The sequence below is a fragment of the Pterocles gutturalis genome, unplaced genomic scaffold, assembly GCF_000699245.1.
Source record: "Pterocles gutturalis isolate BGI_N339 unplaced genomic scaffold, ASM69924v1 scaffold4949, whole genome shotgun sequence".
Lineage (NCBI taxonomy): Eukaryota > Metazoa > Chordata > Aves > Pterocliformes > Pteroclidae > Pterocles > Pterocles gutturalis.
This window is the reverse complement of record NW_010133149.1, coordinates 63,951-79,916: the sequence shown is the minus strand read 5'-3', so window position 1 is coordinate 79,916 and position 15,966 is coordinate 63,951. Positions and strand designations below refer to the sequence as shown.

Here is a 15,966-nt window from a genome sequence, read left to right as displayed (position 1 = left end):
TATTTAAAAAAGAAAATACAAACCAACCAGCTTAACAAAACAAAACAGGTTTTTTGTTTGCACAAAATTGTTTTTGTTCCTCAGCTTCCTGTCCTTCTTTCTAAAAGAAGGTGGAAGATAAGTTATTCTAAGGAATAACACTGTTATGTTGCTGTAAGGGAGAAAAAAACCCAACATAATTTCCTTTGATACAAATTCAGGCTAAATACAGTAGCAAAGATGAGGGTAATAGAAGGTAATAGTGAAGGTAATAGAAGATGAGCTAGCTTTTCACACAGTATAAATTAATATCTGCCAGGACACAATAAACTTTTGTCGTTATTTTGTTTTCTTCCACACTCCAGCCTTTTATAGTTGAGCTGGACCAAGTTTTAGTTTTTTTGGTTTTGTTTTTTTTTTTTTTTAACAAAATAACATCCTACAAAATGCTACATATTTCACTTTTTTTTTTTTCTATGAAATGCAATATAGTGTTGGTTTTAGTTTTTTTGGTTTTGTTTTTTTTTTTTTTTAACAAAATAACATCCTACAAAATGCTACATATTTCACTTTTTTTTTTCTATGAAATGCAATGTAGTGTTGGGAGACTGAAAAAAAAAGTTATTAACAATAATAAGTTGCCCAGCTATTTATAGGATCTGACTAAATTGCACCTGTTGTGTTTTACAGCTTTTCATATTAGCCCCGTTGTCAGCAGTAAATGAGTTTTCATACTTGCTGTTGTTCATGTAGGTTTCCTATTCTTCCTTGGTTGAAGCAATCAAGAGCTGTGATTACTTCAAGTGAAGAAAATTAAGCTCATACGTACTGACAGATACAGGAACACAACTTCTTTCGTGAATTAGTGAAAAAACAGTCTGTTTTTTTGTTATTCAGTGATTGTGCTTCGCAACTGCAGGTTTTGAAGCTGGGCCACCACTGGTGCCCACAGCAGTAAGTACTCAGAGTAAATGTCTTGGCTTCATTCCCTGCATGAAAAGCAACAGTACGCTAGATAGAGACATTCTCTCAGCAACAACAGGGGCCTTTCGCCATCCTAGACTATCGTGAAGGCAAAATCCTGAATTCAGTGTGAGGGCTTTGGTATAAGGGATCTTCACCCCTGAGCTTGCTGCAATACACAGCTCAGTTGCAGGTGACTAGATGTGTAGAACAAGGTTATTGCCCCTTCAAACATTTTATCAACAAACTGGGCTGGTTGTGCAGAGGAGTGGCTGGAAAGGGCCTGAATGAGAACATCACATCATGCCACTCAGATCACCAAAACAGGGGAGCCCGGGAAGGAGCTGTGCTTCTGAATGGTGTCACTGAAACCTTCTGTCCTCATCATAAAAGCATTTGGGTTGATACAGACCAAGGGCATAGCTAGCCTCATACTCTAACTGTAGATGTAAGCAGGCACTCAGGGAAAAAAAAAAAAAAGAGAACAGAGCAACCCTATATGACACTTCTGTATTCTCTCAACTTGTGGTTCCTTCCAGCTCAGAGGATTTCCTGAACCTTGTATGTTATGCCTGTTTAGTAGCCTTCAACTGAAGTCTCTTTCAAGTACTTTTACAACCTTCCCTTGAAAACAGGTAAAATTTTTGCATCTGCAAGATCTGTTAAGGAGTTCCACAGGTTTACTACCTATCACAGCAACCATCCCATTTTGCTTGCGTTGAATTCAATTAGATTTGCTTAATAGCTCTAGCTCTTCTATGAATCCATCCCTCAGAACCAGTATGGCACTATGGTGTCATTTTGGAGCAGTGAGTTGGACAGATACTGTCATTTTTTCCAGAGTATACCTAATAGAGGTGGTATTATCTAATAGAGAAGAGCAAGGCTCATGAACCTAGAGTGTTCTTCCTAATCTGTGTCTTGGGAGAGTTCCTGCACCCGTCTATCGCAGTTTCCCACTTTTTAAATCATGAGAAGGTTTTGTTGGTTTTTTTGGGTTTTTTTGTTTGTTTGTTTTTGCTTTGAAAAGTACCAATTAAGAGCACTTTACAATATAAATATTAACCTGTGTGTTCTGGTTATAGGGTGAAATTCTTTAACGTAACCTAGAAAGAGACATGCAGGCTAACCCCAGAAGAGCAGCAGGGCCGCTGAGTAGGGCTATGTGAGACAGAGGCTCAAGTCCTTTTTCAAAGAAAGGTCTTTCTGCCATGGAAGTGTCCTAACCACTAGGTGACAGCGGATTCTCTAGAAGAGCCTGTCTTGTCTCTTCTGTTTCCCTTTTTCTCTTCGAAAACACCCAGTACTAGGAAAGTTCCTGCAATTTCAGAAAGTATCAGAAACCCAGAAAAGTATTTATCACCCCATAGACGTGCTATCTGATTAGCGATCAGACTTGAGCTCTGGAAGAACCAACCTCTTGCTTTCTTTCACCTTCTGCCCTGCTAGACGGCGCGATCTGTTGTCTCCGTTGTGGCTGGTGCACTAGGTGGCAATAGAGAATCACCTCTGCCCCTACTCACACCCAAAGGAGCTGCAGGCGTGCAAAACTACACACCTAGGGGTTACGAATATCAAACCCTTACTAAGTTTTTAACAGCACAGCGTTAGAATTATTGCACCTGCAGTCTATTAGGAAACTCATGGCAGCAAACTCTCAGCAGATACCAGTGCTCCCATACTTAAGCACAGGGAGAAGAAGCCTGACCACACAGGAAAACTGGAGGATTTGCTCACTGGGCTATATTTACGCCTAGCTGCCAAGCATGCCAAAAGCATTATCTCAAAAGCATATTAATCAACAGTGCAACTTAGGTGCCTCTTTTCAGCAAGACAATGTTGACATCTGAGAGCTACGGCTTTCAAGCCTAAAATTCAGCTCTTGTAAATGTAGCTTCCAGCACCAATTCACAGTGCAGATGTAGGGCCAAGATGTCTGTCCCAGTCCAGCAGTCCGCAAGTCACTAGGCAACACTCTCCAGCTCCTTTTTACATGCTGAGCTTCTATTCCTGTGAATCCTGCGTTCACTGCATTGCAGAACAGCTCAAAAAGGAATGTACAGAGCATTCTCCCCTAAACTATCCCACAGCAGGGTGTTGGTTTTGTTTCATCTTTAAACAAGGAGTTTCTCTTCTCATCTTCTAAATAACAGTGTAGTACTTTCACCCAGAAAGTGGATGACTAAGGTTTAAACCCTATTTAGTCTGGATTCCAGAGTTTTTTTGTGAAAACACAGGCATCTAACTATCAGGATGTCTAGGCCTGGATTTCTTCCGAACATAAAGGTCTCCCAAAGCCTTTGTGTAGCTGCACAATAAAAGGATAATTGCCACAGTAATTACTCCCCTTCTGCTCTGTGTATAGATCAGCCCTGAAGAGCAAAGGAGTCCAGGAAGGCTGGATATTCTTAAAAGAAGGAAATCTTAAAGGCTCAGGAGCAGGCCTTCCCCACGTGCCAAAAGACGAGCCAGCAGGGAAGATCGGCCTGGCTGAACAGAGAATGTTGTCTGGAACCCAGGAAATAAAAGAGAGTTTATGACCTTTGGAAGAAGAGGCAGACCACCCTGGAGGACTACAAGGATGTCATGAGGTTATACACGGAGAAAATTAGAAGGGCCAAAGCCCAACTAGAACTTAATCTGGCTGCTGCTGTAAAAGACAATAAAAAAATGTTTCTATAAATACATTAACATCAAAAGGAGCGCTAAGGAAAATCAGGAAATAAAAGAGAGTTTATGACCTTTGGAAGAAGAGGCAGACCACCCTGGAGGACTACAAGGATGTCATGAGGTTATACACGGAGAAAATTAGAAGGGCCAAAGCCCAACTAGAACTTAATCTGGCTGCTGCTGTAAAAGACAATAAAAAAATGTTTCTATAAATACATTAACATCAAAAGGAGCGCTAAGGAAAATCTCCATCCTAAGACAATAAAAAAATGTTTCTATAAATACTTTAACATCAAAAGGAGCGCTAAGGAAAACCTCCATCCTTCATTAGATACGAGGGGAAATACATTGACAAAGGATGAGGAAAAGGCTGAGGTACTTTTTGCCTTCTTTGACTCCATCTTCAATAGTAAGACCATTTGTTCTCCGGGTACCCAGCCCCCTGAGCTGGAAGACAGGGACAGGGAGTGGAATGAAGCCCCCATATTCCAAGGGGAAATGGTTAATGACCTGCTACAACACTTCAACACAAATCTATGGGGCCGGATGCGATCCATACAAGGGTACTGAGGGAGCTGGCGGAAGTGCTCACCAAGTCACTTTACATAATTTATCATCAGTCCTGGCTAACCAGGGAGGTCCCAGTTGACTGGAGGTTAGCAAATGTGATGTCCATCTACAAGAAGGACCATAAGGAGGATGCAGGGAACTACAGGCCTGTGATTCTGACCTTGGTGATGGGGAAGGTTATGGAGCAGACATGTACAGGACATGTACAGGACAACCAAGAGATCAGGCCCAGTCAACATGGGTTTATGAAGGGCAGGTCCTGTTTAACTAACCTGATCTCCTTCTATGACAAGGTGACCCATTCAGCGGATGAGGGAAAGGCTGTGGATGTTGTCTACCTAGACTTTAGTAGAACCATTGGCACCCTTTCCCCCAGCATTCTCCTGGAGAAACTGGCTGCTCATGGCTTGGATGGGGGAACACTTCACTGGATAAAAAACTGGCAGGATGGTCGTGCACAAAGAGTGGTGGTGAATGGACTTAAATACAGCTGGTGGCCAGTCACAAATGGTGTTCCCCTAGGCTCAGTATTGGGGCCAGTTCTGTTTAATATCTTTATCAATGATCTGGATGAGGGGATCAAGTGCACCCTCAGTAAGTTTGCAGACAGCACCAAATTGGGCAGGAGTGTTGATTTGCTGGAGGGTAGGAAGGCTCTACAGAGGGATCTGGACAGGCTGGATCATTGGGCCAAAGCCAGCTGTGTGAGGTTCAACAAGACTAAGTGCTGGGTCCTGCACTTGGGTCACAACAACCCCATGCACCACTAAAATATATTGCCTATCCCTTTCCACTACATCAATGTCTGCAGTATATCCCACTAATACCCAAAATAATGAAAAATAACTACAAAGGAGCATATCACAACTTATAAACTGTTATACTGAAAGAAAACAAAAACCCATCTGGCACTTGTTTGGAGCATTCTGTTAAACCTTCTGTTAGTAACACACTGTTGAAAAATATACTAGATTAACTTGTCTTGGTAAATCAAAGGTTACCCTAGGTCTTGGTTTGTAGTGTTGCAGGGAAATCCAAATGTCAGCATATGAAAGACTTAATTCTCTGCTCCACCTACTGCGGGCGTCCACTTCTGGTGGCTTCATTTCTGCTGACACGAATGGAATTTAATCTGAATTAGGCCATCAGGTTTGATTTTTTCTGGTGGATTATGAGAAAAAAAGAGTTGACACAGGTGATTTTAAACAGATTTTAAAGTTACCTACTTACACAAACAGTCAGGAACTACAAGGGCTTAAATACTGTAAAGAATAATTAATCAAAGAAGCCAAACCTAGCAACAAAAACAAGTAGTGAGGAAGTAAGAAGCATCAACCTTTCTCTAGGAGCAGCTAACATCCCCCTGCATGACATTTGAGCTAAATACGCTGAGCCACTCTGGAAAAAGAAACAAAAACCTACCCAGTCCTTAGTTCTGCCTGATTACCTGGTCCCAGTTCTTCAGTCTCTCGAGAGTCATGTTTTTCTTTCCCCAGTAAAGAGCAAACCTTAAGAAGAACCCCCACAATCAAGCCTGAAATGAACTGCAAGAATTATAGGAACTGAAGCTCAGTGGAAAATATGATAGGTCAGAAGAGGTGGGTGTCACTGACAGCATCAAGAACCAACAATAAAGTGGCCAAGTCTTCCATTTGAAAACCAACATCTGGATGTTTAGCAGAAGTCCTGGCTCTGAAAGCATAATCTTCTATCTTATTATGTAATTCTTTCTTAAAATATGCCAAAAACAAACTGAAATTTTGGGAAGGAAAATCAGCAGAAGAAATAGTAAGTATCTGTGTGTACCTGGACACACATATAATGAAGAAGCTCCAGGAGTGGGACCAGCTACACAGTTCCATCACAGTATTAGTCTGTTTTGACAAAATCCCAAACTCTGATCTGGAAGATCACACATATCTTGCTCAGGTTTGCACTCAGGCCGCTGCTTAGAAGAATCCAGAAGTCAAAAATCAGCAGAAGAAATAGTAAGTATCTGTGTGTACCTGGACACACATATAATGAAGAAGCTCCAGGAGTGGGACCAGCTACACAGTTCCATCACAGTATTAGTCTGTTTTGACAAAATCCCAAACTCTGATCTGGAAGATCACACATATCTTGCTCAGGTTTGCACTCAGGCCGCTGCTTAGAAGAATCCAGAAGTCATGTCAGTCTGGTGAAGTTCCCACAGACTGGAAAAGGGGAAACATAACCCCCATGGTGAAGTTTACACTGACTGGCAACGGGGAAACTACAGGCCGGTCAGTCTCACGTTTCTGCCCAGCAAGATCACGGACTAGATTCTCCTGGAAACTATGCCAACGCACATGGAAAATAAGGAGGTGATTGGTGACAGCCAACATGTCTTCACTAAGGACAAATCGTCCCTGACAAATTTGGTGGCTTTCTACATTGGGGTCACAGCACTGGGGTCACAGCATTGGTTGATAAGGGAAGAGCAACTGATGTCATCTAGTTGGACTTGTGCAAAGCACTCAACACTGTCCTCCACAGCATCCTTGTGTCTGCACTCAAAGAGTTCTGATCAACTGCTTGATGTACAAGCAGAGACCAGTGACAAGTGGTGTTCCTCAGGGGTCGGTACTGAGACTGGTGTTGTTTAACATCTTTGTCAGCAACATGGACAGTGGGATTCAGTGCACCCTCAGCAAGTTTGCCGATGACACCAAGCTGTGTGTTGCAGTTGACATGTTGGAAGGAAGGGATGCCACCCAGAGGGACCTTGACAGGCTTGAGAGTTGGGACCTTGACAGGCTTGAGATTTAGGCCCATGCCAGCCTCATGAAATTCAACAAGGCCAAATGCAAGGTCCTGCACACTGGTCAAGGCAATCCCAAGCAAAAATACAGGCTGGGCAGAGAATGGCTTGAGAGTAACCCTAAGAAGAAGGACTTGGGGGTGCTGGTAGATGAGAAGCTGAACATGACATGGTAATGTTCACTTGCAGTCCAGAAAGCCAGTCGTGTCCTGGGCTGCATCAAAAGAAGCATTAGCAGTAGGTTGAAGGAGGTGATTCTCCTCCTCTACTCTGCTCTCGTGAGACCCCACCTGGAGTACTGTGTTCAGCTCTGTGGCCCCGAACATAAAAAACACCTGGACTTGTTGGAATGAGTCCAGAGGAGGGCCATGAAGACGATCAGAGGGCTGGACCTCCTTTCCTATGAAGACAGGCTGAGAGAGTCGGGCTTTTTCAGCCTGGAGAAGGCTCTGGGTAGACCTTATAGCAGCCTACGAGTATTTAAAGGGGCCTACAGGAGAGATGGGGAGGTACTCTTTGTTGGCGAGGGTAGTGGTAGGACAAGGGGGAACGGGTTTAAGCAGAAAGAGTTTTTTTTTAAGCAGAAAGAGGGTAGATTTAGATTAGATATTAGGAAGAAATATTTTAGTGTGAGGGTGGTGAGGCACTGGAACAGGTTGCCCAGAGAAGCTGTGGATTCCCCATCCCTGGAGGTGTTCACAGTCAGGCTGGATGGGGCTTTGAGCAACCTGCTCTAGTGGAAGGTGTCTCTGCCCATGGCATGGGAGTTGGAACTAGATGATCTTTAAGGTCCTTTCCAACCCAAACCATTCTATGATTCTATGATCTACGCTTAAATTGTTTAGCTGAGCAAATTGTCCCTTAGTTTTAGTTTCAGAGCTACTCTTATGCAACCAGCAGTGAAGACATAGACACGCAAAGTCAATTTTATACCAATTTGATGTTAGTTGTGTATGCTCCTGTTTTATCTTGTCTGGACCTTGAGACTCACTCTAATGAGGATTCAGTAGGGTCGGGAGCCTGGAAATTATATTTCAGCCTGGTTCTCAAAAGATGACATTGCACAAGAAAGTTTAAGACAACACTTCATTAGAGCTATGTAGTTTCTCTTACTAACTAGTAATTATAAGCAAGGGGAGAGTAAAGAGAGACAGCCTGCCTGACTGAAAGTCTGATTGCTTTCTTCAAACTGTTATATATGCCTCTTCAGTCTCCATGTTGGTCTAGACTCAAACAATAGATCCAATAAGCCACTTGCTGCAGTGAATCTTGGTTAATATGCCTCAAGATTAATGCAGTGCTATTTCTCTTTGAAGGTAAAATCTGCTTTTTTAAGTGTTGTAAGAACTATGAAAGGGGTTTAGGCTTGGATTTTTGTTCTTTTACATCTAAATATAATTCAAATGCTTCATTTTTTTCATTGTTATTGCTTTTGTTACATGGAACAAATGTTTTCAGTATTTCACATTCCTGTTAGTAAGAGGGCTTTATTTTCCTATATCTGACTAATGTCTCCTTTAAGTCTATGGCAATTCTCCCATTAACTTCAGCAGTCATTAAAGAGGCCTAAAAGGCAGATGATTTACACCAATATAATATCATATAATGTAATTAAAGGCAATAACATTGAGATTAAAACTATAAAAATAACATTGTGTTTCCACAAATTTCTGGTAGCCAGAAACAAAAATCATAAGCCACCAGCAACTTCCATACCAAGCCTAGTAGCAGGATCAAGGTTATGTTTATCAGATAGAGGGGATATCTCAGCTGAGAATGATTTTTTATGCAAGCATATCACTTGCACAAATTTGGAATTACTATCAAGACTGTAAAACATTTTTTCCTTTAATGACTTAGAGAAAAGAAATGAAAGATTAGACTCATCTTGTGTATTTTGTGAACATTTCAAAACTAGAGCAAAAAAGCATTTTGTGTGCTTCGTGTTTATATATAAATATAACTTACAGAACAGATGACACCATATATCCCTGGAGTGGGATCTTGTGTCTTTGACTATAAGGCTGTCTAGAAACTGAGCCCAGATTCTGTCTTTATACATCAAACACAACAAAAAAGCTATTGGAAACCTTCCAGAACTTAAGTTTTTTCTCAAGTACAGGGGTTACAGGAGTCTGGCAGAGGAATAAAGAAGGGTGCTGAAGAGTGAGTTAGCACTGGAGAAATGTCTAGTCTATCAGTTCAACTTCTCCTTGAGGATGTCTCTTACTGTGAACTCTGAAGATGAATGATTGGCTTCGTTTTCTAGAATTATAGGACTCTTCACTGAAGTCAAGATCTTGCTCCTCTTCCTTTAGTACAGATAAACTATAGGTAATTGTCAGAATGATACAACAGGAAAACTCTAGTTTTTATCATTCTCAGCCAGTATAAAAGCCTACGTAATTATAAACATAGTAGTGTTTATTAGAGGGGTTTTTAAGCCATAAGGCCAAACAAAGAGCTTTACCACTTACATTCCAACTCAAGACATAATGAAGCAATGGGCAATCCCAGCTACTTATATAGACTGGGAGAAGAACTCCTTGAGAGCAGTCCTGCGGAGGAGGACCTGAGGGTCCTGTTGGACGAGAAGATGGACTTGCACCAGCAGTGTGCGCTTGCAGCCCGGAAGGCCAAATATGTCCTGGGTTGCATTAAAAAAGGGGTGGCCAGCAGGGAGAGGGAGGTGATTCTCCCCCTCTACTCTGCTCTTGTGAGACCCCAAGTGCATCCAAGCCTGGGGTCCCCAGCACAAGAAGGATGTGGAGGTCTTGGTATGGGTCCAGAGGAGGGCCACAAAGATGATCAGAGGGCTGGAGCACCTCTCCTATGAAGAAAGGTTGAGGGAACTGGGCTTGTTTAGCTTGAGAAGAGAAGGCTCCGGGGAGACCTCATTGTGGCCTTCCAGTGCTTGAAGGGAGCGTATAAACAGGAGGGGGAGTGAGTATTTACAGGGGTTGATAGTGACAGGAGGAGGGGAATGGTTTTAAACTAAGAGAGGGGAGATTTGGGTTGGATATTAGGTGGAAATTTTTCACTCAGAGGGTGGTGAGGCACTGGCACAGGTTGCCCAGAGAAGCTGTGGATGCCCCATCCCTGGAGGTGTTCAAGGCCAGGCTGGATGGGGCCCTGGGCAGGCTGCTCTAGTGGTTGCAACCCTGCCCACAGCAGGGGGGTTGAAACTAGATGATCTTTAAGGTCATTTTCAACCCAGGACATTCTATGGTTCTATGATTCTATGAAAGACAAATGCCATCTCTCCAAGTGTTGCTCCCTTCCTTCTTTTCCCCCCAGCTTTATATGTTGAGCGTGACATCATATGTTATAGAATGTCCCTTTGGTCATTTGGGGTCAGCTCTCCCAGCTGTGTCCCCTCCCAACTCCTTGTGCACCCCCAGCTTGCTCGCTGGTGGGATGGGGTGAGAAGATGAAAAGGCTTGACTCTCTGTAAGCACTGCTCATCAATAACTAAAACATCCCTGTGCTATCGACACTGTTTCCAGAACAAATCTGAAATATAGCCCACGCTAGCTACTATGAAGAAAATTTACTCTATCCCAGCTAAAACCAGCATACCTTACCAAAAAGTTTGTTCTGTGATTAATTCCTACAATATCAAGTTATATCAAGATTGCAAAAGAGTGTGAAAGTTCCTTTTTTCCTGTTAATTGGGGTAACAAAACCAGTATGCAAGAACGCTTCATAAAATATCTATCTAGTTCCGTTGTACCCAAAGTCAATATCAGAATTTATTTTCTTTTCTACACATCCAAATATCAATGTTTAAAACAGTGCAGAATGTATCTTTTTGAGCCTCTGGTTAGATATTTGGCTTTCAGTAGCTACTGCTTGTAATTAAGGAGTTTTTCCATTGCAGTGAGCAAATGTGTTTCTTATAAATTAATACAATCTGTCTGATGAAACTGAAATCTAGGAACAAAGTTAATTAGGTAAATTATGGAAATAATTATAATAATTCCAACTAGGTGTGTGTTCTGTGGTTTCTAGTTTGTTACAGATAGCAAAAAGTTACCTCTTTGATTATCTTATTAGTGTAATTATACCCACTCCAAATGTTATGTCTTAGGTCTATCAAGGAATATTTACTTTCTCCAAGCCTTTAAGAGACACCTAAGATCTTTGGTTTCTCAAAATGTTGATTATGTATTTTTTATAAATTAGAATAGTTTCCCTCTACTTTTGTAGATTATTCATTGCAGTAATACAATATTTAACTTCATCCCATGGTCAGCCAAACAGAAAGAAAATAAGCATTGGACCTTTCTCTGCAGTCCACAGTCTGAATACCTGACCCTGTAAACAGCCATAAAAGTGACAAATCACTTGAGGCCATTATAGATATTGCATCATTTTTCTTCTATTCTATAAAGTGACATATTATGTTTTTGACAAGTTCATTGCTAACTGTCCTTATTCATTGCAACTGGAATTTTCAAGAAGTCCTAAATTACACACACACAGTTTTGAAATTCTCTTGTCAAATGTACTCTACAGTAAATTTCCAAAAATTATTGAAAGAGCTGAATGCCTACTTGATTTTAACTGAGCAGTTACATTTTGGTTATGAGCTGATACTGGAAGACCTTAGAGGTTAGATTAATCTTAACACACACCCTGGACTAGACTCTATCTTTCTCCAAAAAAGCACTCTAAAACAGAAAAAAAGTCTTTCTTTCTTTCTTTCTTTCTTTCTTTCTTTCTTTTTCTTTCTTTCCCTTTCTTTCTTTCTTTCTTTCTTTCTTTCTTTCTTTCTTTCTTTCTTTCTCCTGCGTTCTCTATCTTCTAATGTCAAATACAGTGATGCAAAAACATAAGAGAAACTCTTGTTGCCATGATGTAAATACATTCTGATAAAGATGCCCCCACTCCTTTGTTAGACTTGTCTTTTTTCCTATTTACCATCAGGCTAGAAAAGGCCTTCAAAGTCATCTCATCCTTCCTATGCTCAAAACAGGGATCAGCTCTGTCTAGGCCAGTACTGACAAATGTTTATTTTTTTCTTCAACCTCCAATGACAGACTCAAAGCAATGTTTTCCAGCCATCTAAGTGTTTTTCTGTGTCTAATCTGAAACCTCCTTGTTGTGACTGAAGCTTGTTTGTGTTCACCACAGTCGTGGGAATGGATTGTATCCTTCCTGTTTCACTGATTTGAGGTTATCATATCCCCTTCAATCCTCTCCCTAGTTTGTTCAATCTTTCCTCACAGCTTGTAAACCTGGTCAATATTTGCTTCTCTCTAGATCAGCTCTAATTAGGGTTTATTTCTTTCTTGAATTGTGAAACCCCAAACTGGAGATATTTTTCTAATGCCTTATCAATCCTGAGTAAGACCGTGAAATTACTTTATGTGTTTTCAAAGAGTTCTGGTTACGTATTTGAAAATTGCCTTTTTCACAACAGCAAGACATTACTGAGTTGGAGTCAGTATAGCACATAAAAAGCCAACACAAAATGTCTTCTTGTGTTCCACCTGCTCTGTATCTGTAGCTTGCTTAACCTGAATTAAGGAATTGGGACCTCTCTTTCTCCCAGGGGAAGACAAACGCTCATCAGAATTTGTAAACTAGACAGAAAGGTTTATCCATCTGTAGCTACAGAAATATGGCTCACCTCAGGAGCGGTGTATAACTTATTTTACATGGTTCCTTGTTACACATTTAGCAGCCTGTCTCACACCTTCTTTATACTTCAAAGGCCACACAAGTGTTATCATAGCTAGAGTTCAGTGTAAGGCAATTCCATGCTATTTGCAGGATGTAAAACCGATAGCACTGGTTTTTGTCATCCCAAGTCACAGTCACTCCCTGCTTTAGGGTTAAGGGGGTCTATTTGAGTGTGTTCTTGGGAGAAAGAGAGCTCCCAGTTCCTTAATTCAGATTAAGCAAGCTACAGATACGGAGCAGGTGGAACAAATAGTTTAATCCTACAGGGATGTTGGTTTTCTGTCTCTCAGCTAATGATGTACTTATCCACAGCATTATTTCTGTGCTCAAAATTAAATGGAGAAGTGCTTTCTTAGATGAGGACTAGAGAGTTCAGAATTTGTAGGACTGAGCATCTAATTGTTCTTTTCAAAAAAATAATTACATTCTACACACAATTTTAAAAGTTACTTGAGTCTTCTGCACATCTGTTCACTACTGTGAAGGACTTAAAGCAAAAAAGTAAGTATGTAAATCAGAAATGTGTTTTATGTTACCTAAATGTCAAGCATCTAAAATGAGTACCTCTGTTTTCTGTCTCCTGTGGAGTTCCTAGAGAATGATTTCATATTTTTCTTAAAAAGCAAGGAAGGCCACTACTTACTATGGTAAGAATCACATTTTTTCAGGAATATGGTTTGCTATCTCACTATTTTATTAAATTATCCTTAGATACAACATCCATAAATTTCAGACTGATGAAAAGGACACTGTTTAAAGAGAGGTGTTAAGTTTCAACCATATCACTAAAACTTCATTAAACATCATCAGCAGAAAAGGAACACTTTCTCTTGCATTCATGCATTTTTCCTTTGTATAATTAAATATGCCTTTCTACAGAGGGTGGTGAAGGCAATTCACTTTTTCTTAGTCAATCCAATGGGAAAAGAACTGCAGTATGAGTAGGCCATTCATGCAGAAAATATCTATACTACAGAATATTGTGTAGCAATTTAGTCATAAACCAACACATCCTCCTAATCCCTGCAGACCTAGTCTTTGCATATACTTTACCTTAATACCTGTTGAGCCTGTTGCATTCCAGTGATATGTTAGAATGTCATAATAGCCTGCTTACCTGGCACAGTTTAGACTTTTTTCTTTTTTTATGTTATTTGATCCACCTGTGGAGTTAGCTACACTGAAACAACTCAACACACGCTTATGTAATCGCTTGCTGATGATTCTGGTTACTAAGGATTAAAATAGAAAGGAGAGTATAAATCAAGTCACCAACAGATTTGAAACATCATATTGCTGTAGGTATTTCCATGGTGTTCTAAGTTGAATTGGAAAATTATTTCCCATACAAACCTATTGGTCCTATCTACCTGCTGCTTGCTGACATCATCAATACTTTATTATTGCAGATATACAAAATAATATATCATATTTTCTTCTTTTTCAGAACTGTGCTTGCTTTCAGACTTATGTCTACGTATTTTTCTTTCTCCCCAGGTAATGCATTTGTGGTGAGCTTGGCTTTGGCTGATCTGGTGGTGGCCTTGTACCCCTACCCACTGGTGCTCTTAGCTATTTTCCACAATGGATGGACTTTGGGTGAAATGCACTGTAAAGCAAGTGGCTTTGTGATGGGACTAAGTGTAATAGGCTCTATTTTCAATATCACTGCAATTGCAATAAACCGATATTGCTATATATGTCATAGTTTTGCCTATGACAAAGTGTACAGCTGTTGGAACACAATGCTGTACGTCTCCTTAGTCTGGGTATTAACAGTAATTGCAACTGTGCCAAATTTTTTTGTTGGCTCTTTAAAGTATGATCCACGCGTTTATTCATGCACATTTGTTCAGACTGCAAGCTCCTACTATACGATAGCTGTTGTGGTAATCCACTTCATCATCCCTATCACCATTGTCAGCTTCTGCTACCTTCGAATTTGGGGTTTAGTGCTTCAAGTTAGAAGACGGGTCAAGTCAGAAACAAAGCTAAGACTGAAGCCAAGTGACTTCAGAAACTTTCTTACCATGTTTGTTGTTTTTGTGATTTTTGCCTTTTGCTGGGCGCCTCTAAACTTCATTGGACTGGCTGTAGCCATCAATCCTATGGAAATGGCACCAAAAGTTCCTGAATGGTTATTCATTATAAGCTACTTCATGGCCTATTTCAACAGCTGCCTTAATGCAATAATATATGGACTTCTTAATCAGAATTTTCGGAATGAATACAAACGAATTTTACTATCACTGTGGATGCCAAGGCTTTTCTTCCAGGACACATCCAAAGGAGGAACTGATGGTCAGAAGAGCAGGCCTTCTCCTGCTTTAAACAACAATGACCAAATGAAAACTGATACCTTGTAAATGCATAATAGTCAATGAAAGAGTCTGTCATGGAGAACTCCAAGAATATAGTTGTAATGTTCTGGTCATTCTTGCTTACTTTTGGGGGTTTTCCACTTGGATGGCACTTTTGTGACTGGAATACTGTCTTCTTGATAAAGCACATTGCTCTCAATTCATGATTTATAAAAGATATCAATTGAAAACGCGTTTCAGAGTTAAAGCAGCAGTTGAGTGCAAGCTGTTTTAGTTCTGAGAGCTGAATTCTGCTCCCAGACATATGAAGGAGGCATTTTTTTTACTTCACTGGGAGTTTTGCATTCTTTATACAAGGTCAGGATTCATTTCTTAGAAGATATAGTGATGGTACTTGTCTACGGGCACAGCAGCTCATCAAGGCTGCAGGGTGATGTTCTTCTCCCTCCTGTATCTGAACAAAGGGTGAAGCAGATATTCTGTTTTCCACACATAAGCCAAACTACATTTCTGTGCATGTACTGGTGGCAATAGTATGTTTCAATGAAACTTGTAACTGGAAAGAAGAATGTTTGTGTAAAAGCAAATATTAACATCAGAGCCTTTCCTCACAGTTTTTTCGTACTTACATACACTGAGATTAGGAATACAGTGTGTTTACTCTGTTCATCTCCTGTGGTCAATTTTATGGCAGACAACATAATACAAATGGTTGATTTTTTATGCATTTACTTTACATAATATTCTTCCTTTAGAGAGGATTGAATTTTCATTGAACTTCATTTATTTACCTAAATATATAAATTAAAGGTCATTTGATGCACTTTAACACAAATTACATATTTGCAACAAGTTGGAAACTATGGCATATGACCTGTGATCATCTGGAGTGGCAACTGGACACCAGGCAGGGTATCCTAGATCATTTCAAATGACACTAGACTGAAAGAAGAAGAAGCCCTTTTGACTGTAACACTCCCATCAGTGCGGAGG

At 40.5% G+C, this 15,966-nt stretch overlaps 1 protein-coding gene across 1 annotated transcript; it reads left to right on the top strand.

Moving 5' to 3' along the window:
• Positions 1–4,148: 4,148 nt before the first annotated feature.
• On the top strand, positions 4,149–15,160 carry LOC104467363 (melatonin receptor type 1B). The gene is made up of 2 exons (XM_010081114.1): positions 4,149–4,692; positions 14,150–15,160. Exons 1-2 carry the CDS (start codon positions 4,149–4,151, stop codon positions 15,016–15,018), a joined length of 1,413 nt encoding a protein of 470 aa, XP_010079416.1. The 3' UTR covers positions 15,019–15,160.
• Positions 15,161–15,966: the final 806 nt, after the last annotated feature.

What these genes read in the sequence shown, in the direction of transcription:
- LOC104467363 (XM_010081114.1), top strand. Translation starts at nt 4,149, where the DNA reads ATGGGGCCGGATGCGATCCATACAAGGGTACTGAGGGAGCTGGCGGAA. An exon ending in CTGGTGGCCAGTCACAAATG is followed by an intron (nt 4,693 to 14,149) that starts GTGTTCCCCTAG and finishes CTTTCTCCCCAG; the next exon opens with GTAATGCATTTGTGGTGAGC.